This window comes from Oculina patagonica, chromosome 13 (genome assembly GCF_052425735.1).
Source record: "Oculina patagonica isolate OP01 chromosome 13, crgOcupat, whole genome shotgun sequence".
Taxonomy (NCBI): domain Eukaryota; kingdom Metazoa; phylum Cnidaria; class Anthozoa; order Scleractinia; family Oculinidae; genus Oculina; species Oculina patagonica.
The window spans coordinates 24640321-24665578 of NC_135770.1; the positions used below are offsets into that span (position 1 = coordinate 24640321).

A 25258-nucleotide genomic window follows, 5' to 3' on the forward strand; every position below is an offset into this window, starting at 1 on the left:
CGTTTTAAATACAGGTCGAAATTGTGTTTTTAAGATTTTATTCTTGATTTTTATATAACTCTTGCATATAAAGTTTTATTCGGTCAGGAGCCAGCACTGTTATTTTCTGAATTATTTTTTGGCTTGTCATTCAAGCGTTTTGAGTTTATTTTTGGAATCGGGGAAATTTAATTCCCGTAGAGAGATCACGCAAGCTCTGACTCAACTTCTGATAGTTGCATTTTTCGAGCAGAATATGAGTGGAACTTGAATAGCTCGCGGTTTTGAAAGCTTTAACGCTTCTTTATTATCCCCACATTCTTTTTTGTTTTGACGTGAAATGAAATTCTGTTTTTTATGTCATTCATTTGATTTGAGCTTTTTTTATTCAAGATTTGGAACGCAATATAAATTTTGAAACCCAAGCTAGATCTTGCCTAGGCTTGTGTATTAAACACACTTCTATGCAGACCTCGACCTTCTATGCAACGGTTACCCCAAGCCTCCACCCTCCCTCCCCAAAAAAAACGCTGGGGAGGGGGGAGTAAGAGGAATAGAAAGCTCGATGGCAGAGGGTGGAATGAATGACTGCAGGAGGGGAGGGAGAGGAGGGGATGGGAGTAGAATGGGAGGGACTGGTAGGGTGAAAGGCTAAGGAGAGGGGAAGGGAGGAATAATTAAGATATTTACTTGGCTATATCACGTAACCTTCGACTTCTGTTGTTTTCTCACAAGAACAGAACTTAAAGTATCACGAGCTGGCTGCACGTTGCTGAGTGTTAAAAATTTATATTTTCTAGTCGTGTAGTTCAATCGTTTATTTGTATTGTGCGGAATCTATTTATAAATTTAGACCATTGTGCCATTCAATAATAATGTAACCTTGACAGCATTCTTGATATTATGTTATGCACACTAATACAGAACATGCAAACTGTGTGACGTACGCAAAACCTCGGACTTGAGTGTTACTTAAGTGACTGTTTTTCCAGTGGTTTTTGCTGTACTGTACCTTGCCTTTCAAGCCAAAGCGGATAGTTAATCATTACCTAAGCTTCTTATTATTCATGTAAGGGTGGGTAGCACCTGACTGTGAGAACTATTTTATATGAAGATCACAAAGATACACCTAATTGCAATAACTTTGTCACACGAAAATGAAAAACATAAAAGCTAAATATAAATTAATTGGCATAATCGCTATTAACCCTATTCAGACCGGGTTTTTTTTGGACCTTCTCTGACCTTCTCTGGCTTCGAAAGCCCCCCCCCCCCCCCCCCCAAGTAACTTAAGCAACAACAATGAAATTAACTTATAGGATGTGTTGTATGTCCGAACATCTTTCTTTTGGTATACGTCACGTGGGATGGTAACGTCACATCATCCAACCCCACCACATTATTGCCAGATAAACTTTAGGAAAACTCAGAACGTTTGGCAGCATTTGGTTAAATCTTAAAAAAGTTGTAAGAGTTCAAAGTCAGTGCGGGCATCAAAAGCCATCCCGGTCTGAATAGGGTTTTACCTTGCATTATTCACAAGGAACCCATCCTACATGTGCAGAATCATAATATGAAAAGAAAAGCCCGTTACACCGTAGTGCTGACTGCTTCGAGAACTGTTGCAGTCCAAAATTGTAGCATGTATACTTAATTAATTTTTGCCGTTTCCTTTTTCCCTTTTCTACGACACGTTATTGCAATTAGGTGTATACCACCTGATTGAAGAATCGTTGACCCACGAAAAGCATAAACGGTGAACAATGCGACCCAAATGTTTACTGGGAAATCGATAAAAAGTAATCGCCGTCTGTGACAGAATAAACATGATAATATAGAAGACAGGATGCATAAATCATGCTCTTAAGGCTCTCAAAGAAAGAAACTATCTTGAGTATAAATAAATTAAATATTTCTAAGGCTACCAAGGTTGTCCACCCAGAATACCATTTGGTCATATCGTTCATGGTTTATGCTTTTCACATGGTCAATGTTTCTTCAATTAAGTGTATATTTGTTTCAGAAAACGCTTTGCTCTTGCTTTTTGACTATTCTTTCTAGAAGTACTTTGCGCTTAGCGCATGCGCAAAAGATTACCTATGTTATACACTGGAACTCTCACGAACATCGCGTGTTTCTTCCTGCCGTAGAATTCCTAAAGGCTTCTTGGCGCCAAGTTAAGACCACAAATTAATTAAATTAGATCTTGAATTGAGACGTCACAGCGGTTCATGTGAAAGAGTTCTTGATATGATACCGCAGTGCTGTTTCCTTAAGAAAGATGACCTTACATATCATCACATAAACTGAAAAGCCTTTTCATTAATCAATCGCTATCCGTATTATAATTTTTTTAGTATTGAGAGCAAAATAACTACATGTGCAATCGGTGTGCTGTGTTAGCAAACAAACAAAAGCTACCAAGTCTCGTGTTTTAAGAAAAAAGTATAATGTTACAAACGAGCGAAGGTATCGTGTAAAGAAAAGCCTTGTAAAGAAAAGCGCCAAGTATCACGTTTGGTGTTTTAACGCCTTACTGGAAATTAAACGAAGCAAATAATCATAAAACACAAGCCATCTTACTGTCAATTGATCGGCGCCATTGAATTCTGCACTATCTTTTTGAGTCTCTGAGTTATAGTTTGATGCGTTTTGAACGGCTCGAAAATATTTTGGCTGTTTAACAAAACAAAATAATTAGATATTCTCTCTTTTTATGGTAAAGTGATTAAATGTCAAAATACAGTCAGTTCAGTCAAGCGTCACCGATGGAATGAAAACAAAGTATTTTTTCATTAACGACTGTTGGTCTTACTTTAATGATTAAGGCTAACTTTTCGATAAGACTTGTAAATTCTACCTTCAGCTTTACACTCAGATTAAATAATCACGTTGCCGAAACTTGCAAAAGTGTGGGTCCTGTATTTATGTATCCTCATTATATAAAATATTACTTCATAAAGAAGCCGTGCATAAACAGGAACGAATCAAAAACCGACAATCGCCAAACGGCCTTATTCCACCCTCAACCTCTGTGGGTTAATTTGAACAACGACAAAGGTGCAGTTTCACTTTAATGTTTGCCTTCCCCTCACATAGCATAGGTACAATAAAATGCGACGTCACTATATTGAGAAAATTCTGACCATCTCCTGGACTATTGTGCGATGCAGTTAAAGGGACTATGTCACGAGGATGTCGAAGATTTTTGGTCTATTAAACTGTTTTGAAATTAGAAGTAGGCAACTTAACCATAAATAAACATCATCTTTGAACATCTAAAGGGATATAAAACCTTAATTTGCGGATAGAAATCAAGCTACGGCTATAAGTATCGATATTTCGAAGAAGCGCAGAAACAATTTGAAAACGTTTGCCTAACGTTTTCAAATTGCAATCCGTTTCCCTCCAAGCCATCCGCAGCCGAAGATGCTCGTTTATAGTTTCAGTGCTTAATACAGCAATTTTTTAAATAAAATTGGACTATTATTTTTAGGTTTCCAGCGACATGAATATAAATTTTGGCGGTTCAAAAATCAGTTAAAAACCGTGACATAGTCCCTTTAAGGCCGACTTTAAAGAGGACGTGAACTGAAAGCTTGAAACTCAAAGTATGTAAACTTTGTGAATCTTCATGCTTTTTACATGCAAAGGGGCTTGGTTACGCAATTTTAGGCAATTTCAGCACTGACCAAACTGGTCATTGAATTAACTGAAATATCCTAATAACGGCTTCAAACTACAGAAGAACCCAAAAGAAAAAAAGAGAAGTGACGAGGGGCATGGATGGACAAAATTGGCGAAGATTTAGAGGAATTGGATTTTAGTAAACTTCAAAAGCTTCATCCAAACGTTTTTCAAGTTTATCTCAGTTTGTGTGTTTGTCATGTATAGTTCTTGGAAATTATCCTGGAAATTATCCTGCTCTGCCAGTTTGAAGTTCCGATCTCATTGAGTAACGAAAATCAACAGAATTACCAAATGATAACGTAACCTAACCCCTTTAAGAAGAGTATTTAGAACAGTGGGCGCTGACTTCTTCTCATTGAACCAAGATGTATCCCATGGCTTTGATGTTTTTGCCTCCGTTATCTGATGAGTTTGGTCCCAGGTTTCCACACGTGTTGGTGTCATCGATGTATCCTCCCCCACCAAATCCGACTCTGGAATCACAAGTGCTGCATGCTGACACGTCGTTACTAACGATACCAATTCTCGCTTTAGACGATCCTGCAGAGCAACTAGGGTTAAATCCTTCACGGTTACATCCAGTCTGCAACGTGGCTTGGGATCCAATCAGCGTCTTCCACGTGTCACGACCCAACACGGTTTCCCGGTATTGTCCGTCAGCGATCAGTGAGTACAGCGAGTTTGCCTCCTTGTTGATGACAATGAACCTTATCTGTTGGCCGATCTTCATGCCAAGACAACTCTTGGAAAAGGGTGTGTTCCAGTAAGTCGGTAACTTGGTCTCGTTGCCGTCAAACCCAGTCTTGCCTCCTAGAAGGTTTGATTCGTTTTTGTCACTCCAGTATGTCGAGTCATAATGAAAAGTGTTCTGTGAAAGAAAACAAAATAAAAAAGTGTGATAGATCACTAATATCATCATTAGCATTTTTGTCGATTCCAGTTAATGTAACTTGCTTCGAACTTGATATCGTTTGTTTCTTTCTATCTATTCTATGTTTTCACGTGACGTTATCAAAATTCTAATAGTTAAAATCGTAAGTCCCCCGGCCCGAGTTCAGCTCTTCCATTGCCTATTAGACATACTAAATATATATCTTGCCGGAGGTTCGATAGCATCATCTTCCATCTTTAAAGTAGAGAGTTTAGAACTCATGGTTTTTCGCACCCCAGGACATCAAGATGGCCACCAGGAGACTGTCACGTTTGTAAAAAACAAACTCCAACTCAACCTGTGATTTTTAGCGATCTGAACAGTTGAGATATTACAAGAGGCTCGGACAAATAGAGTCTATTAATTTTCTATAAATATTAAATAGATTTAGCCAAGCCTAAAAGCGGTGCTCCCTGGTAATCCAAAATTCACTTACCATAGGCATAAAAAAATAAGTCATGAGCCCGCAATCAATAGAAAACCATTTTCTGTTCAGCGGTCAACTTTATAGAACACATTACCTCGATGAGTTATACACCTGAGCCCATAATATGGTCACGTGATACTGGTCAGCGGACACCTTGTATTGACAGCTGTCAATTGACCATAACAGGGATACTCAATAACAAATAGGTGAGGGTTTATCTATTTCTGAAGTGGGCGACACCGTACGCCGTACGTACGCGCCCGCGAACCATGGCGCTAGCCATGATGACCATGGAAACTCAACTTCATGGTTTTTTTATGTGTGAATTTTCTATGGGTATGGGGCTCCGCTCTGCGGCCCTTCGGGCCGCTGTGGAGCTCCGCTATTAAATTCTTGACTGCTTTATTAAATGGTCATTGTATACAATTAAGTATAAAAATAAGCGAAAATAAGCCACGACGTTTCGAACTCATCTTGAGTTCATTATCAAGTAGATAAGAATAAAATAACGGTCGAGTTTAAGTTTAAATGCAAATAGAGGTGATAGAGTATATTAGAATATTTTAAAAGAAGTGTTTCTCGGTCATTAGCGTTCACAGTGTTAGTGCGTGCGGTATTTAATTAGGAAAATACTTTCGCACGTATTGAGTCCGCCTGCGTGTTTAGTGCTTGTTTTCTCTCGCGAATTAAAAGCATTTCGTTCACTAAACAATCCAGTTTCCCTTGGCATTTCTTTAAAACGGAAAACATATTTCTTATGTCAGGACTCTCGACACCGTGGATTTCTTTTAAGTGCTTGCCAATAAATTACTGAGGTTTTGTGTTCCTGTATGCGCTGATGTAGATGTCGCGTGGTGTAACTCACATAATCAGCATCACACTGATCACATTTAAATGAATAAACAACGCATTGATTGTTCACCAAAGCAGGCTTCTCCTCTTGTAACTTCAGCTTGTCGCCGATCTTAGCAGTTGTGTAAACCGGTTGTAGCTCAGTTCCAATTTTCTTCCCAAGATCTTTCAGCTGTTTGCGTACTGCGTCAGCGGATTTCTGATCTTTGAAAGGCAGAGTAATCCGCACGGGTTTGTTTGTTTCTCGGTCAGTCTCAAAGATTTCACCACAGGGTTGGGCTACAGAATTGACAAACGTTGCAATTGTCGAGTTGATGAGGTTAAGTGGGTACTTGAGCTTTACAAACATCCGTTTGAGTTGTTCACATTCAACTGCAAAAGACTCCTTTGACGATGAGAGACGGTATGCCCGGGATGTATCCCATGCCACCTACCTGATCTTTTGTAACGCTGATCAACGTGGCTCTGGTAATGAAGGAGTAAGCCAGTATTTGTTGGTTTCCGATAGACGCTCGTTGTTAGTTGGCAGTCTATTTTCTAAATCATCATACGGAGGAACGGCAGCTTGTTGTTCTCGGCAATCTCCATTGTGAACTGTATACATGGATGGGAATCATTTAAAGTAGAGAGGAAGGATGTTGCAGCTGGTACATTGGCCATTGTTGCTAACGTGTCGTCAACGTACCGTTTGTAAAATCCTGGTAACTTGTTCTCACGTTCTAATTTGTCCTCAATAGAACACAGGAAGGCATTTGCCATAAGAGGTCCAAGGGGGGACACCATGGCAACCCCGTCAACTTGCTCGTACAGTCTGCCTTCGAACTGAAAGAGCTGGTCTTTGGTGGCTAATCTTAAAAGTTCGGTCAGATCTGATTTCGTGATGCCAAGGTTGTGAGTTTCGTTGAACCAGTTGTTGGCGAATGCTTTCTCAGCTAGGATCTCGATAGTTTCGTTAAGTTGTACGTTGGTGAACAAAGACGATACGTCGTAAGATACCAAGATGACGTTCGGATTGACTGGTATCGGAGATGGTGTGCTGTTGTATTTATGTAGTTTTTTTTTTTTTTTTTTTTTTTTTTTTTTTTTTTTTTTAAAATTTACTGCTAGTGACTTGAGTTTGTCATCAAGCCATTTAGCCAGGGCGTAATTGTAGGTCCCTGTCGCGGATAGGATCGGTCGCATTGATAGCTGCTGTTTGTGAGTCTTTGGGAGACCATAAAGATGGGCCAGGCGTGAGCCTTTACGACAAACTGTGTCAGCGATCTGTTTTGGAAGGATTTTCCGGACGACAGATTCGAGGTGTTTTTCTTTTTGCAGAAGTGGATGATAGTATTTAGGAGGTCGGCCTCTCGTACTTGGTCTTTCTGTGCTTACAGAAATGAACTTGGATGTGTCGTTGATGGATGCATCATTTAGTAGACGAATGTATTCTGTCTTATCCATGACCACCACACCAGATCCTTTATCGGGCTTTGTGATCACGATGTCATCACGTCGTTTTAGCTGATTGATGGCTCTTTGCAGTGCTTTGGGTGGTTTTGGGCCTTTCCGTTCGATGTAGTTTAAGACAATTGAGCGCAAGGTCGCGGCAGTTAATTCTCTTTTCTCTTCCGGTAAAGTAGGTTCAAGTCGCCAGTATGCTTTCTCAAAACTGGCTTTAACTTCACGGGCAGGTACAGGTTGAGTCAGAGAGAATTTCAAACCACGGCACAGCACCAACTTCTGAAAGAACGATAGCTGGTAGGATGACAAATTTAAATGTGTTTGTCGATGTCAAGACCTTTGTTTAGCAACCTTGTTATTTTTTTGCTGGTGTGACCGGCCATTACTTCGTCATATAATTTCTTGCGGAGGTCTGTCATGATCCGCAAGATAAGCATGTAACGGAGCGGCGAACAGGTTTGGCGAATTTCATCATACACGGCGTTTATCTCCTTCTTAAAGGTAGCATTCTGTTTGGCTTTTGCACTGATTTCTTCAGCGATGACTGATTGGTCATTGTATAACCCATTAATTCATACATAGTCATATACATTGGACAAATTAATAAATGTCTTTATAATGTAAATTATCGTTTGATTGCCAACCTCGCCGCTACCTACCTGAATTTCAAACGTCCCTTCTCGGAAGCTGGCGACCAGAGAGGGACGTCTGAATTTCATGCTTGTCGCAGCCACGCATCAAAAGTCACAAAATTCGCATTCACCTGATCGACTAAATTCCTGGAGGTCCATTTATCAAAGAGTTAATGCTGTTTGTCTCAAAAAATTTACTATTTACTCCTTTTCTTTCTCTTGGTCAGCAGTCATTTGGAGGATTTAAAATAAAACCAATTACAATTTGCATTGTTGTTGAATACCTTTTGACCGTCGATCTTCATGACAGGCGTCCATCCACCACCTCCGCAGTCTCCAAGGTCATCGGTCATGTGACAAAAGACCGGAAGTATAACCGAACCCATTTTTAGCGGGTAGGCTTTGTTTCCGTCAGCCCTGAAACGCAATGATGCAACCAAGAAAGTTCGTTCCATTAGTCAAACAGAAACTGGTTCTATAATCAATAAAGTTATCAAACGCATGTGGCTAAATTCAGGTATAACTGCTACTTACAAATTGTTGTCATACAATTCCTTGCAGGTCCGAGCCACTAAACAAAGAAAATAGACATGTAACTTTATATGGATTATTTTTTTGAAGTAATAAGAAAAAGTGACAGATAAAAAGACAAATAATGACAATTAAAACAGTTTGTGCGCAAGGAAATATTATTACTAACTTTTGAAATACTGAAGTAAAATTGATAATTTTTCCAATAAATTTATCCATATCGTGACCTCCCGGCCCGTTTCATTTTTGATCTTTTGTATACTCAGATGAAAACAGTTAATTACTAAATACAACTTTTAGGTGAAAACATCCTGCATGGAAAATCCACCATAAAAAAAGTCAATCTTGTATTTCAAGAAGAACGGTTTCCTTTGAAAAACGACAACAACAACAAAAAAGGTTCCACCAAGCCTTCTTACTCGCCTTCTGATCAATGTGTTCTGTTATTGTTACCTTTTATTGTTTACCTATTTCGCAGTTTTCTCCCCAATAACCAGTCTGGCACATACAACGGTATTTCTTGTATGTAAATCCATTCAGGCAGGTCGCATTATAAAAGCAAGGATTACTGGAGCACGCGTTCTGATGAAAACAAAAATAAGTTTGAATGATGTTAAAGTCATTCCAAAAACAGACCGTTTCAACAGCCTTAAGGTCATTACCCTGAAATAGAACTGGACACAGATTTTTAACCAAACTTCGCCTACTGGTTTATTACTTTAAGGGAACTTAAATTTTGAAATAAAAAAGGGGGGTCACCAGATTCGTTTAGGAGCGGGAAGACCTTGCATATTCCATATAATTCCTTTAAAATTCCTCTGCGAGTATCAGCGAAGTACACGTTTTTAGCGAAAATTTATTTTCCAAACACAAGAATTGATCTGTTTTCATTTTACAGAACGAATTTGATCGCTACACCCAAAATACGAGAAAAAATTGATAAGTCACCAGACTCGTTTACGAGAAAGCGGCAATTTACTATCTCGCGGACTAAGCCGCATAGAATAAAGCCGCCATTTTGTTCATTTGCGCGCGCTAATTACGCGTAAAATTCTGCGCTGTAAAGATGCGCAATGCAATACAGGGCAATGACCTTAAATGAAGAAAACAGTTAAACAAAAGGAATCAAACCAGCGTCGACTGAGTTACAATTCTCACCTCAGTGCCCCTGTAGGTAAACCCTTTTCGAGGTTTTAGATCTTCGGGATGTCGCGTGTGATCAGAATGGCTCAGCTGACAAATGACTTGGTCGTCAATTGGTGGACCAATGTTGAATGACACACAGTCACTTTCCATGGTACATCGCCCTCTGCAAGAACTTCGCATTCCAAAACTCATAGAAATATTTTTAAACACGTGACCCTCAAGGACATGCCCATCTACTGGCGAGCTAAATTGAAGAGACCGGCAGGAATCTGGAAAATAAATATAACAATAACAATCATCGCCATCTTCGCCATCATCATCATCATCATCATCGTCGTCGTCGCCGCCGCCGTCGTCATTATCATCATTTTCATCATTATCTTCAAACAAATTTGATTCAAATGTCAAAAAAGCTCGAAAGAAATTGAGCTCTGCAGTCATTAGATATTTTTTTTCAGGAAGGAGAGAAATCAGGTTCGTCAAGACTCTAACTCGCGCTCTCCTTGTGTTGGTAAGTGTCACACTGGCATGCTTGGAGCGAAGTTATGCATATGCCTAGATTATTTTGTTGATGCAAATTTTTCTGTACCTTGTAGACAGCCATAGAGTTCTACCCTCATTGATATCCAATAATACCAAGCCATTGGTCGAAAACGAATATAACGTGCAGTGATTGATGGGTTTAGAACATGGTAAACAACGGTGTCCTGGTCTGTATTTCCAGCAAATTCCTGAATTAGAATTAGATGTCAATGTGTCAGGGTCGGCTCATTTTAATCGTAATTTTTTTTCCCAAACCAACAGATAAATCATTACTTGGAGAAAGATGATTATATTAATTCTAAAAAATATCCAACGCTAATAATCTCAAAATGGAAACCGTGCGGACAGACAGTGGAATAGCTTGATAAGGCCATCATAGAACTCTGTCACGTGAAATTGCCAATCAAAAAAAAATAAGTGCGGTATGGAATGGTTGCCACACATTGAAAGCACGTTATTTAATAAGCAAGACTGTTAAATTTGTGATCACTTATGCCTCAGTTTTATGGCGCTATAGAAGGTTTAAAAAGTAAAGAATGGTATGAAAAAGTTAATTATTATTACTATTGGAAACTCTCAATTTTCAACTGCCATAAGATCTCGCACTTAACATCATTGGTATCACGTGTGGCAGTTACGCGTTCTTTCCATCTCTAACATCAATTTCGTTCCACGACCATTCTTGATGATTGACAAGCTTTTTCAGTGGTTCTTTTCTTAACTGACTAACAAACGGACATGCATTCAAAATTAATACCTTGTCTTCGTTTTGTCCTTGTTCCCTGTAGTTGTAGAAGTTTACCCCATTGTTACTGTACTGCAGCGTGTAGTTGAATACCCACTGACGGTAATTACTTCTTCCTTGCGTTGCTACGCGTGACACTTTAGTGTACTGACTTTCCAGATCCACCTGTAGCCATTGATTCACATCATTTGTGGCAGCCACCCAACCTCCTGATTTGCCTCCACTGTATTGAATGTGCAACCTTCCTCGATTGGCGGCCTGATCGGCATTGTATTCTGAAGAGGCGCTAAGTTTGTCGTCAGATATTAGCCCGCTTTCCATTCCGAGTGCTTCTTGACATTCTAAAGGTCGCATTGGAAGCGATACAGATACACAAATTAGTGGTGTTATTCTACCTACCGTAATAATTCGATTTAGCGCCCTCCTTCCTATAAGCGCCCCCCTTCGAATGTGATTTTGTCAATAAGCGCCCCTATTCCAATAAACGCCCCTATTATTATAAGCGCCCCTTTTGTAATATGCGCCCCTATTGTGGATAACTGCCCCACTAAAGTCATGGGCCTGTATGCAACAAATATAGATATTGTTTTATATCTTGTGCAGTAAAGTAAGAAATAAAGGCGGATTTAGGGGCGTGAGGCGCCACCACCTTCCATCTGGGAAGTTTTTTCCCCTTTTTATTTTTTCGTTTGTCACTCCTATCGCGCGAGGTAAAGGTTTCGCCCCAACGCCTGCGCGCTCTTTTTTGCATTCCATATGTAGAGTCTTCAGAAGCCCTTTCATCATAAAACCAGCTTTCGGCTATCAAAATGAAAGCCGTCCTTTGAAAATATATGACATGCTTAAAGGAGTCAAGATGCCGATTTAAAATCTGCAGGGTATCAGATTAGAAAATAGGAAAGGCATTTCGTTTTGTACAACGACTTTTGTGAAGATCAATTTTCTTCTAAAATTTACATTAATACGCTCTTATAATGCTTTCATGAATATGTCCTTGGTGCATGCGCATGAGATGATGTGCACGAAGGAGAAGCTCATGCCGATGCAATAATTTTACAGGTGCTGCAAGCACGTTTGGACAACTAAGCTAAGTGGAAGAGAACTGTTCACTTTGGGATAATTTTGTCGGAATGTCATGGGGTATTAAAGGGACACTGTCACAGGATTTTAATGCTTCTCGGTAAAAAGTACTAAATTTGGCGAATAGGTCTTCTCGTACATCAAATGCACCTAGTACATCAAGATGGAGATATAAGGTGGATTGTTGTTGAAGGAAGAAGATACCCATAATAATTTTTTTAGGTGTTTTTCCAGTCCATAAGCGCAAAACTTGAAAAAAAAAAAAACAGCCTGGCTTTTTCAAGTTGAGATCTAAAGTTCCAGATGGCATCACAATAATTCATTAATATCACTTGTTTATCGCTTCAGTACACGGGCATGGTGAATTTTTAGCAAAATTGGACCACAATTCGTAGTTTCCATATCTTTTTAGACTCTTAGTTTTTTAAGTGAAAGTGGTGACAGTATCCCTTCATCATCTGTCTACAACGACAAATTATCCGATCAAAATATATGGGAGTGATTTTGTTTTATAAAACAGAACTGCTTTGTAACTTCTTAAAATGGTCATGAAAAGACCTAGACTTATTCGCAAAAGTATTACTTATTTGAAGAAGATAAAATAAAAATGACTCCTTACTTTCGATGCTGTACACCTCGACTCTCAGACAGTTCCAACCTTGTTGCTGAGTTGGATGAAAGCGAATGTATCTTGCAGACACTGGCACCGGTAACTTGTGTCGGTCAACTGTGAAACTGTCACCTTCCCTGTGAAATTCCTTTAAGAAGATAACACATTGATTGATTTTCGTATAAAGTACATTTTTACGAATAAATACAGCAATCATACAGAAACACACACACACATACTGAGGCGAACTTGGAATGCTAATTATTGCAAAGTCTGTCATAAAAATGTATTCAAGTTGACCAGCGCTGCCAATTCCCAAAGGAAGAGAAAAAGGCTAATTTCCCATTTTTTCACGCATTTTTCTAACATCTATAATTTTAAGCCAAATAAAGACTCACCAGTTCGGTGCCATTTTCATCTTTATAAGTTGTCCAGGTGTTACCATCAGCGGAATACGACAACTTGAAGTCTGTTACCCATGAATTACTATTATCGTAATACCCGTCTCCCTGAGTAGCAACACCACACACTTGAAACATTTTCCCGAGATCAACTTGAAGCCAGTCGTCATTATTATCAGCTGTTTTCGCACACCATCCATCACCTCTGCTACCATGCAGTCGACCGTAGGCAGGCTGGAAAGGATTGCTAGGATAAGAAAAAGCTGTGATGTGATCATCAGGGATGACGTCAGGACTGGCAATACCAACAGCATTGCTGAAGCAAAAGTCGATGATTTCTGTGTGGAAGTGAATAACACGTAGTAGGTTAACTTATGATTAATTCTGTGTATTTTTTTGTTTGTGAATGCTGATGTATGTACTTTGTTCAGCCATACCTCCATTCGTTTAAGCATTCCGAACGGTAACATTACTTTTTGTAACTAAAACGAAATTTATACTGTCCCTCTGCAAGTTTAAAATCAGTGCAACAAACACTATTGTTTAGGCTTGCTCTGTTTGATGGGAAAGGTGAAATTTAAGGTATAAACAAGCTTTTCTTTGAATAAACGTTGGCTATATGATTGGCCACCAACGAAACCTCTGGGGAGGGGTGCCTCCATCCCACCCCCCTCCCCCCTTGTACGAAGGTTAAAAGGGGATTGAGCGCTAACAATTTTAACACGTTTTTCTCAAAATCTGCCCGTATGATCGTACAGTTATGACCTCCAAATTTTTTGAAATTGAAAATTGGCTCTTATTGAACATTCATGCAACATGAAATAAAAGTTTCTAAGAGAGATTTCTAGCTAAATGGGAAAACTGAACGTGATATGTTGCCCACTTAATTTAAAAATAGCGCTAAGGGATATTGTTATAAGTAATATATATCTATACATATATATTTTTAATTTTGGCTGTAGACGTGTTTCACCAAGTTGGAATAAAGTGCTGAATCTTGTTTTTGTTTCTGTTTAAAGTTGCTAGCGCAATTTAAGTCCACAATTTTAGTCCCCCCTCAGTACCTTGGAGACATCCATAGAGCTCCGCCCTCATTGATATGTAGGTATTCCATGTCATTGGTCGAAAACGAATGTAGCGCGCCCTGATTGGCGGGTTTAGCCCATGATAAACAGCAGTTTCCGTGTCTGTGTTTCCAGTAAACTCCTATATAAGTAAAAATCGTAAATAGTTAGGGATATTTATATCTACATTAATTAAAATGATAAAATCTATACGGACTTCACACCAGTTATAATAATGTTGGAGCGTACTTGGGGCATATTAGCCCTCTCTCTGACTGCAACACGAGATACCAGGACTCTTTTGAAACTTGGTTCAAGTTTCTAATGCTTCTCCTTTAGCGACAACTGCACAACTAGCTATAGTCAACTAATAGCCTTTTTGTTAAACGCAAAACTGTAGACATGTTTGGGTTTGCCTAGCGTGGAAACTTTAACCGCACATCCTACAGCATCGCTCACATGCGCGTTTGAAAATTTGCCACCTAAACGTCCTACTCGAGAAAAGTAAACAAATTTTACGAAAAATGTCGACTGGAAGACAATTTTGGATTCTCAAAGGACGATTTCGTTGGTTTAATGCCTAGATGCAATGGCCAAATTCATCTAATCGCACTTGATTAAGTATGCTTTGTAAAGAAATCATCTTCTGTTTTGAAAAGTGACGACGTCACAAGTGATAAAAGGACTTTGCTACTTCGCCGCCGCAAAGGCAAACGAATTGTCTAAAACTTTAACCACCAATAATTTAAGCGGGATTCTCTATAAAACTGACATGAGTACATAGAACATACCTTGTCTGCGTTTTGCTCCCTGTAGTAAAAAAAGTTTACTCCATTGTTGCTGTACTGCAGCTTGTACTTGGTTACCCATTGGTTATTACCATCTCTTCCCTGCGTGGCGACACCTGTCACTTTAGGGTATTTACTAATCAGATCAATCTGGAGCCATTGGTCCACATTAAGTTCTCCATTAGCCACAACCCAACTTCCTGTGCTGTCTGCGCCTGCCTTCAAGCGTAGTCTGCCTTTCGTGGCGGCATGGTTAAAATCATCATACTGCGAAGAGGCGCTAATCTGTTCATCCGAAATTTCACCGCTTTCCATTCCCAAAGCTGTGTTACATTCTAAAGATTTCAAAATAATACAGTAAAAACCCGCGAGTAAGAACGTTATTTTTTCAGGTTAGCCTTAGCGGGTTCTTACATCACAGGTATTTAACGCAAATTTAGGCTATTAAGGTTCTTAATAGGTTCTTGTTTTCTGTAGAAAAATTTAGATTGTTGCTAATAGAACTTTAATTGTATTCGGCCTATTCCTTGTATAAAATTTGCATACTGGCCATATAAGTGTTTATGTAAAAATGAAGTACTACTCATTTAGAACATAGCATTATATACATTTACAGTAATGCCAAAACTTGTCCAAACTTATTTTCCCAAAAGTAAACATTTTAAATCAATTTTAGAAAATAAGAACCTGTTTCCAAATTTTAGGCTTAATAGGTTCTGATAAAAAAGGGGTCTTATTTGCAAATTTTAACCTAACAGGTTCTTAAATGTTAGATTCTTACTCGGGGGTTTTAATACATGCAAATACATTTTAGATAAAACTTAAAGGAATGCTTAAGTATAATGTATCTCTGGTACGGCACAGCAATCATCGGTCACTCATTTATTTGGGAGAAACATGTGATTACGTTATGCCAGCCCGCTGATTATTGCCAAAAAAGATGAACAATTTATTAACGTTGGTAATAAAAGGCGCAACTAGGACTCATTTTAGTTAAGCGCTGCGAGCGATCAAGCTGCCAACAAATCTCTGATCTCTTTTTCTCTCCTTGGGATTAGCAAGTAATAATGTGTAATTCTTCCACTGGAACAAGGTTTTCTCGATCATTCCAAGCCAAGAATTCATAAATTGCTTCTTGAGGGAACTTGAAAAATGACTGCAATGTATGGTTGAAAAAATACACCATTTAAAACATTCAAACTTCCCTGGTATGTAGCCTGACAGTGCAAAAGTTGTAATTAATTTCATTTTTTTCACATGTTGTGGCTGTCAAATATTAAAAAGTAAACTATAAAAATACAAAAAAAAAGTCTTGAATGAATGATGATTGTAGGAACGAGCGACTTGTCTCACCTGCAGCGCGCCAATTCTGAAATGTGGCACCGCCTGTGGATTTTTCCACCGGTGACGCCGTCAAGATAATGTCTATCATATTATTGCGCGCCCTACTCGCCAACTTAGCTTATTCTGCTCGCGATCGAGACACAGTTGCGTTTTTACCTCTTCAGCAGACTTGTTTGCTTCTCACATTGGCAGTTAAGCCAGTTTTGGGATAAACATTACAAATGTCTTCTTTTGCGCCTGTCTTTTTTAAATCTTACAGAAATGAGAGAGCCATCAAAAGCAATGAGTATGATTTCCCACAAAAAAGGGGAGGAAATCGCAATTTTAACACACACCGTGGCACGCGTCAACTGCACACGGCGCACGAAACTGTCGTCAACACGGTAAAAGAAACCAACTCAATGCACACGAAATAATGCAATTTTACGCGGCAAAAAACGTCTGCCAGAACCGATTTCCTGCAAGTGACACAAGTCGCTCGTTCCGAGCCATTCCTTGATTAAGTGTGTCATTCAGTGTGCTTCGTGCATTACGCACGGACAAATGAATTCCGCGCGGTCACTCGTGCGCGATTTCAAAGCGAGCTCACTCAACGAAATAAGCGACTTGGAGAAAGTCTATGGATACATGGCCAAACCATGCTAAAAATATGTACACATCATATCAGATCTACATTCTGCCGTCGCTTCAAGTGTTCTACGTAGTATTAGCCTTAAAATAGAGAAGGGGGGGGGGGGGGGCTTAAAAGAGCTTTTACGACACTCTTAAGTTACCTTCTAGACTGCAGTCGTAAAGCTCTACTCTCATCGCTATGTGCCCATTCCAAGTCACTGGGTGAAAACGAATCTGGCGTGCTGTGATCGGTGGGTTTAGTACATGGTAAACAACCGTGTGCCGGTCTGTGTTTCCATCAAATTCCTTAATCAATAAAATGGTGAACTGTCAAAAACACATCATTCTAAACGTCCGATTTCTAACTGCTACCCATCTATTAAATCATGGAAACTACTTTAGAGCTTCGTTTCACCGTATCTATTACAGCTACGCGATGAATGAAAAGTTATATGCATAAAGTTTTGATGACTCGAAACGTGAATAATTTCATCGTTGAGCTTCAGCTCTCAGATCGTTAGTTTTTAAACCAATGGTGCCGAGGAAAACCTTTTAACACAAATTGTTACAGTTAAATGAGAATAACATTAATTACTGATAACTCAGTAGCTTACATAATGGCCCTTCATAAACTAACCTTAAGCTAGAGTAAAATAAACCGTTTATGCAAGTTAAAAAAGAAAAATAAATTAAAATTAATAAAACATTTTAATGCGTAGAGTCAATATTAAAATGTTCGGCAGCAAAATGTTCAGTTTTTTAGAGGTCTCTTAAAAAGCGCGTCTGTGAAGACATGTCTCTAAAGGGCAGTTAGCTTCCTTTCCACAGACAGTTTTTTTTAAAGAGTTGCATGGCTAATTTTGCCAAATATGACTTGTCTTGCCAAAAAACGTTGTAATCATCCGCATTTAATTCTGTTCATTAATAAATACTAAATGGTTTATCAAAAACCGGCTACCTTCTAACTGTATTCAGGAAGTTTAGAAGTATTATGAACCAAAGACTTTAATCAGATGGTTGCTCCCCTCCCCCTTTCCAAAGAAACTAGAAATAAAAAGCAAAAAGTAAACATTCCCGATTGATAAATTGAGAAAATCATCGACAATGACAAAAGCTGTGGACACGCCAAGATACTTTGTTTAATGTCCATGACCAACAAGTGACCAACTGACATGAATACGAAGTTTATACCTTGTCTGCGTTTTGTCCTTGCTCCTGGTAGAACTGGGGGGTTGCTAGCATGTTACGGCGGTACTCCAACTTGTACTTGGTAACCCAATGGTCGGCACTACTTCTTCCTTGCGTTGCGACATCTGTCACTTTCGTGTCATCAGTAAGCAGATCAACCCCAAGCCATTGATTGACATCATTTGTACCAGCAACCCAACCTCCTGCACCTATGGTCCTGTGTAGTCTTGCCATTGCGGCGCCATGATCGGCCCTACCATTATACGCCGAGGAGACGCTCATTTGTGAGTCCAAAATGGCGCCGCTTTCCACTCCTAGAGCTGGTTGACATCCTAAAGGTTGAACGATTACATGATTCCTTATAAAAGAAGAATGCTTAACCATTTCATATTTGAGTTTTGCTTTATTTGGAAGCTATTCTCTTAAACTTAAGCTTCCTGGGATAACTTTTCTGTCATTTTAGGCTGCGGATATGTTTTCACACATGACCTGCTTTAAAAATCACTTATGCGAGTCTGATGATGAATTTGTTAAGTTATGAAATTTGGGACCATAAAAAAGTAACGACGAACATAACCTAAACACCCGATCCTTTTTATTTGTCTAAAATGCAATTTCTAAAAAATGTCAGTAGGTTGTAATTAGCGTTCTTGCCAATCTTGTCATTTCCCGTACTGTTATAATTATGACTCTGGTATGCACTGTTTACAAAACGTTTGTTTATCACCAGTCGTGCGCCTTGATGTTGTAATACACTCCTTCAGAAACTACTCCAATGAAATATTTATCTTACTTATCTAAAATTTTAACTATAAACAGAAGGACCAGTAATACCAAGCAAGTTACCTTTCTCCGCAGCAGTGTTACGGTGAAACCATAGAAGAAACATTTGCAGTACGGATAGCGAAAGACGATATTTCATTCTTAAAAGCTCGCCTTAATGGCTGCCTGAAAGCACTTTTTGTAAGTAAGTTGGAAATTCCACTAATGATGTGTAAGCTTTACCTGTTGAGTTTAGAACAAAACATTGCAATTAATGTGAGTAAAAGGTTTTTATCAGATAATTTCGATTGCATAGTAAAACTGTGAATAAGTGCATGAGTGCAGACAATTTTTTGAAGCTGCATTTAAATTTCAAAACTACACACACGAACTGTGCTTTTTTCCAATTTTTCAGTTCAGGCAGTCAGTTTTAAAGTGGTCCATACGATAAGTATCCTAATTTTAAATTTATCCTTTATTTAAACATATAAACAATAAATTTGTGAATGAAATCTGTCACGTAATAACAGGTGTTTCATTTACCGAGAAATCTATTATTTTTACATATATCGCCGTTAGCTTCCGTTCAGGTGCCATTAAAGAAAATGCCAAAAGTTTCCTACCTTGTTTTGCAATAACTATAAAAAGGGACATGATCGCACAAAATCCATTCATTTTATTCAGATGCACATCACAAAATTAAATTAAACTTAACTTTGAAGACACCGAACACGTACAGAGCGACAGGACGTGTACGTGTTCGGTGTCTTCAAAGGTAAGTTTAATAAAATTTTTGATGTGCATGTGAATGAATGAATGAATGGATTTTGCGCGATCAAAAGTCTTTTTTATACGGTTATTGTAAAACAAGATAGGGAACCTTTTTCATTTTATATACAAGGCTAAAAATGGATAAAAACAATTAAAATGACGAACGTATTCGACACGTTTGTCACCATCATTTATTTGTTTGTCATCATTACCACCCTGATGATGACAAACATAACAAAAACGTTCAGTTCGTTCAATTGTTTTTATCCATTTACACTTTTTAGCTTTTTTATTTCATTTTCATTAATGGCAACTGAACGGAAGCAAACGGCGATATATGTACCTGATAGTTTTAATTTTTATGTACATAAAAAAGTAAACTTTCAAACTACCTTTGACGTAAGTAACGCGAGTAAATAAAATATCTAAATAATTCCTCTTTTCAGTTAAGTCATGATAATTTTTTTTTCTCTTAAATCTTTAATTTGAAGTGTCAGAGTCTTAACAAACTAATCTTTCCACCGATCGAATAAATTCAATGCCATATTTCCTCTGTGGCGCGCGCCTGCAGGGAATCATGGTAAATGTATTCATCGTTGGTAAGTCTCGCTCATGGTTTGATGAATACAACTACCATGAATCCCTGCAGGCGCGCGCCATAGAGGGAATCGGGCATTGTTGACAAAAGAAATTCAAAACGTGACGCGGGTCACGCAATAAGAAGTTCAGTCGATGATTTTACTCTCATTTTTCTTTCTTCGCCTCTATATAACCTGTGTATTGGGATAAGACAACAACAGAATCAAAACAGGTTTAAAAGTGCTTTCTTTTGCGCAGATCATAGCTTCCAAATGGAAATAAAGCAGAACAGATCACTCAGCGGAGGACGTCTTTAAAAACTCGCTTTATGCAGATTAGACACGAGCACGTCCTGAACTTGCCTTTCGCATCGGTGTGAACCCCGAGTGCCCAGATTTTTTATTTGATATTATAATAGTAGAGACACCAACCTTCCGCACAGTGTTTATTTTGACTCGATATTGGACATGCCAACGTTCCTCTTCGGCCTTTAAAGTTTCTTGCCGTTTTCTTAAGTTCTTGACAAAGCAATATTTAAAAAGACGATGGAAACCTCGAAATAGCTAGAAAAAACTGAAAGTTTCTGTTGCTTGATGGAAGAAAGGTATAACGCTATTATTTCAAGTTTATTTTGATTCATGGCAATGAAAATTGAGTTAATAGCAATATCGAAAACTTTGCCAATTTTACGCATATTTTTGCATATTTAATGAGCTAAAACCACTATTTTGTTTTTTTTTTTTTTAATTTCGCAAAAACGATAAATTCCTAGACGATAAGAATTATAGTTTCCAACAAAGTTCCCCAAAGGTGTTCTTCAGGCAAAGTTTCAGGATTTTCGATTTTTTGAGCGTGTCCAACAATTCTTCATATTCTCAGTCAGAACCCCTTAACAACGACGGTTGTTGTTTAACCAATTAATTGAAGCACGGGATCGTGCTTGCGGAACTTCGCTAGCCAGCCTGTGGTAATGAATTGACTTATTTTTCTAAAACTTGCCTAAACCTCCAGCCCCTTCGATGGAATTGTTTTGAATAAGTTGTTTTTGTATTTTCTCAAAAATAGTTAAATTATAAGCTAGTCAAATTTTACAATCCACGTAGGCTGAGCCCGTTTTGTTTTGTTTTGTTTTGTTTTTTCGATACTATTTCACAGAAATAAGCTTACCTGTAATCTAACTGACATCAAACTTGCGTGCACTTGGTAATAAACCGTTTCTCCATTCTAAACTTCGGTTTATCAATATTTTGTTTGTGTTTTTTCGACTTTTTAGAGGAAATGCTAGTTTACTGACAGCTGTGTTGTCTTGAAAACCAGACCCTCGCCTATATTTTGCAAAAATATTTTTAGAAGAATCAAAGATTTTAAATGTATTCTTCCTAACCGACACCAACCCCTTATAACAAAACCAGGAAGAATTAAACAAATACCGCTGGTTAAATAATGTTGTGAAAACATATATGACTGGATTTATGAAAACCAGGTTAGTGAAATTTTCACCGTTGTTAGCGCAAATAGCCGTAAACGCGTTTTTTTTTCTCGCCAGAAACTATCTCCAAAGTAGACGATATAAAAACTAAAGTGAATGTCAGTCTTTTTTTCACTCCTCCTCTCTCTTTTCTACCTTTCAGCGCTGTAGTTCATTTTTTTTTTCTCGGCATGTTTTTAGGCCATATCGCAGTGTAATGTACTTGGTCAAAAACACTCAGGTCACCGGCTTTTCTTTGACCACGTTTTCATAAATCCAGTTATAAATATAAAGGTAAAAATGCGCCCACAACCAAAGTTAAAAAGCATTGATAAAATAACTGTTTAGAGCTAGGGCGAGATACAGCTTAAGAATTTTGGTTTCAAGTCATGACAATACCTTTACAAGCTTCAATAGAGGGTCTATTATGCTCCGGCGGTTAAACGGCTGTTGAAGCCAATTTTGAGTGTCAGTTTGCGGGTAGCTGTTTGCGGTCTAGAAAGAACAAAATATGGCGGTTTTACGAAATGTACGACCCCTATGCACGGTGTTCGGTTGCTAGGGCTTTTGCTCCCGCACCTTCCAAAACTGAGCGTTTTAGGTCATAAACAGTAGCAGAATGCATCGAATGTAACGAAACTTGGCAGGGATATAGATTGGTGTCAATTTCATCTTATGTGACTGCTATTGTGACGTCATATATGATGTCCAAATTTGGCATCAGTAAGAAAATTCAGGAAAGAATGGTAAAAATTTTATGGTAGTTTTGTTGCATAGGATTCTATGATTTCTTAGTGAATTTTAAAAAGCCAGCAAAAATCTTCACAATTCGAGCTCATTGTTGAAACAGCACTATTGAATTTCTCAAACGGTCACCTCGGGAGGATTATTTGTTTACCTGCGATTTCGTTTGAGGCAATTTTTCACTTTATGGCCTCACCAGGGTATCACGTTATGACGCGTACGACATTTCGCCACAAAGCGCAGCAAAATTGTATCTTTTTGGTTAAGCAAATTTTACAGCAAACTGCAAATTATGAAATTTAAAATACCCGTTATCTTAACTAGCGGTAATCAGAGCATCATCATGAGCGGCCTTTGGTTATAATGTTTTTTCACTGAGTCATTAAAAAAAAAAAAAAAAAATCTCTGACGTCTTTTTATAGTTGTAATTTATAAATGCTAATTAAATTTTGCCAATTACGAGCACGCTGTTTGAAACATCACTAATGAATGTCTCAAACAGTGGCTCTAAAAGGTGTTTTTTGTTTACCTCCGATTTCGTTTTCAGTAATTTAGCTTTTTATCTCCTCACCGGGACATTACGGTAAGACATTGCTCCTCAAAGCATGTTTGAAACATTACTAATGAATGTCCCAAACAGTGGCTATAGAAGGTATAATAACCTCCGATTTCGTTTTCAGTATTTTACCTTTTTATCTCCTCAACGGGACATTACAATAAGACATTGCTCCTCAAAGAATGTTTCAAACATCACTAATGAATGATTCAAACAGTGGCTCTAGAAGGTTTTATTGTTTACTTCCGATTCCGTTTTCAGTAATTTAGAATTTGCCTCTAGGCAGTAGCACCCAACGAGGAAATTAAGTCAAAAGTCTTGGAATGTCATTCTAGTGTTTTCCCGGCCTTTTAGAGGATATTTTTGTTAACTAACGCAGTTTAATCTTTTTGAATTTTTTAGCTGAATATTAAAGTGGCAGAAATTTTTATGGAACAAAATTTCATTATCTGAATTTGCAACTGTCATTACGTTTCCGAAAATCGAAGCTGGCGCTTTCCCGTAACCAAAACAACATTTTTCCTCTCCGGAAACAACAGGTGCTATATTTCCTATATTACGAAGGTTCAAGTTGACATTTCAGTAAGAAAATCTCAGTGGATAACAGGCCTTCCGAACAGATATTCACCGAAATGATCCGTTGGGTGCCACCGTCTAGGAGGTTTATTTGTGTACTTCCGATTTCGCTTTCAGTAATTGAGTTTTTTATCTCTTAACCCGGACGCTACGATTAGACAATTCTCCTAAAAGCATAGAACTGCATTTTTTTACAACAGATGTTAAAGTAAGCTGCAAATTATGAAAATAGAGTTATTCGTTTTATTAGCAGTAACCAGAACTGGCTGTTTGGTACTTTTTTCTGGTTTACAGTTGCTGATGCATGAAACTGACGTCTTTGACGTCAGGTCATAATTGCAATTTAGAATTGCTATCTAAAATCTGCAAAATACAAGCTCGTTACTTAAAACATCACTTAATGTATGTCTCAAGTGGTCGGTCTAGGAGGTTTATTTGCTTACCTTCTATTTCGTTTTCAGCAATTTAGCGTTTAATCGCCTCACAAGGGCATCACGTTAAAACCTTTTTCCTCAAGGTGCAATAACGTTCCATCTTTATTTTGTAAAAGCAGATGTTAACGCTTAACGAACGATGTTAACAGTTACTAGTAGTGATTGAACAATGTCCCGTTTAATTTAATTAACGATACAATGCAGATCTCAATTTTCTCAGTAGGCGGTATTTCTAAAGAGCCCTCCCAAATTTTTTTTCTCAAAAAGACTACCTATTTTTCAATTTTATGCTTTGTTTAGTTTTAAACTTTCCCTAAAAATGATAAAAATAACCTAAATTATAAACTGTAAGCGACAAGAGTTAAATTCTTTAATTTGTTTTCCATTCTCGTTGAGTAAAAATGAACACCGTAAGCGTCGTTCAATATTCACACCTGCACAGAAACGTTTTGGAAAAATAAGAAATTATTAGTGAATGAAGTGGTGTAAAAACGAAGTAACGGTCACGTTACAGCAACATGCGAAAGTTTTTCTCCAGGTTCAATGCAGTTAAACCCGATAACGCAGTCAGAAAATCAATAATGCAAACTCTAACTATACATCTCCCGGTGTTATACAATTCAAAACAACAATTTCACTCACCGCGGGTGATTTCAATTTAGCGAGTTGTCATGAAACAAAATAATGTTTAAAGTTTTTGGTGAAGTGGCGGTATAAATTCATGCAATATTTTACAACTAATCGAGCAGTAATGTGAATTGAAAGTCACAGTTAAAAAATGGGAGAAATAGTCAAACATTTTTCAGTTTAAAAATAGAGCTTATTGTTTATTTTGAGAAACTAGTCTTAGTACATGTCACCTGGGCTTTATGCAAATATAGAACACGAAAAAAATAAAAGACTTAGAATCAGTACACCAGCTCTTGAGGGTCCACAACGAACACATCCCTGTAAATTTGATTTCTTAACTTACCGTTTGTTTTGTAATCATTTAAAGAGAAAATTTCGAACACCTTAGCTCATGCTATATGGTAAAACAAAAGCATCAAAACAACGGATAATAATTTCTTTAGAAAAATCGGTCAATTAAAAAAAAAAACTACAAACGGTAAGTAATTTAAATATCTATGTAAAGTGGCTTGTAAAATCAAAGCCTGGAAAGTTAACTCAACTTTTTTTTTTAACAACTGCGATGCATTTCGATAATCCCAGGCTTGTTTTGATTACCGCCATGTTTGTTTTCGCTTTATAATGCAAATAAGGCACGTTATATATGCGGGGACAAATAAGCTTAAATCGACAAATTTTAGCTGGCTTCTTATAATATCTGATAATATATTTTTTTCATACCATGCTTTGGTT

The 25258-nt window shown here is 38.0% G+C and overlaps 1 protein-coding gene across 2 annotated transcripts; it reads right to left on the reverse strand.

Annotated features, from left to right (window-relative positions):
• Positions 1-1307: 1307 nt before the first annotated feature.
• Positions 1308-24030, reverse strand: LOC144636260 (uncharacterized). Of its 2 annotated transcripts, XM_078495424.1 has the most exons (16): positions 23906-24024; positions 21986-22081; positions 18853-19011; positions 18010-18338; positions 16980-17124; positions 14866-15197; positions 14075-14216; positions 13008-13348; positions 12619-12757; positions 10932-11260; positions 10221-10362; positions 9644-9900; positions 8953-9067; positions 8489-8525; positions 8239-8371; positions 1308-4537 (listed from the first exon to the last, which is right to left on the reverse strand). In XM_078495424.1, exons 3-16 carry the CDS (start codon positions 18926-18928, stop codon positions 4022-4024), a joined length of 3033 nt encoding a protein of 1010 aa, XP_078351550.1. In that variant the 5' UTR covers positions 18929-19011; positions 21986-22081; positions 23906-24024; the 3' UTR covers positions 1308-4021. The 2 variants fall into 2 exon arrangements, with proteins under 2 accessions (XP_078351550.1, XP_078351549.1); XM_078495423.1 differs by lacking the exon at positions 21986-22081 and having other exon boundaries at positions 23906-24030.
• Between the last annotated feature and the right edge of the window lie 1228 nt (positions 24031-25258).

Excerpts from the sequence above, each read along its gene's own strand:
- LOC144636260 (XM_078495423.1), bottom strand. The coding sequence starts at position 18,928 with ATGAAATATCGTCTTTCGCTATCCGTACTGCAAATGTTTCTTCTATGG. Across the intron at positions 9,901-10,220 it reads ACTCTATGGCTGTCTACAAG|ATTCCTGCCGGTCTCTTCAA; the intron begins GTACAGAAAAAT and ends TTTATTTTCCAG. Across the intron at positions 4,538-8,238 it reads TGAAGATCGACGGTCAAAAG|AACACTTTTCATTATGACTC; the intron begins GTATTCAACAAC and ends TTTCTTTCACAG.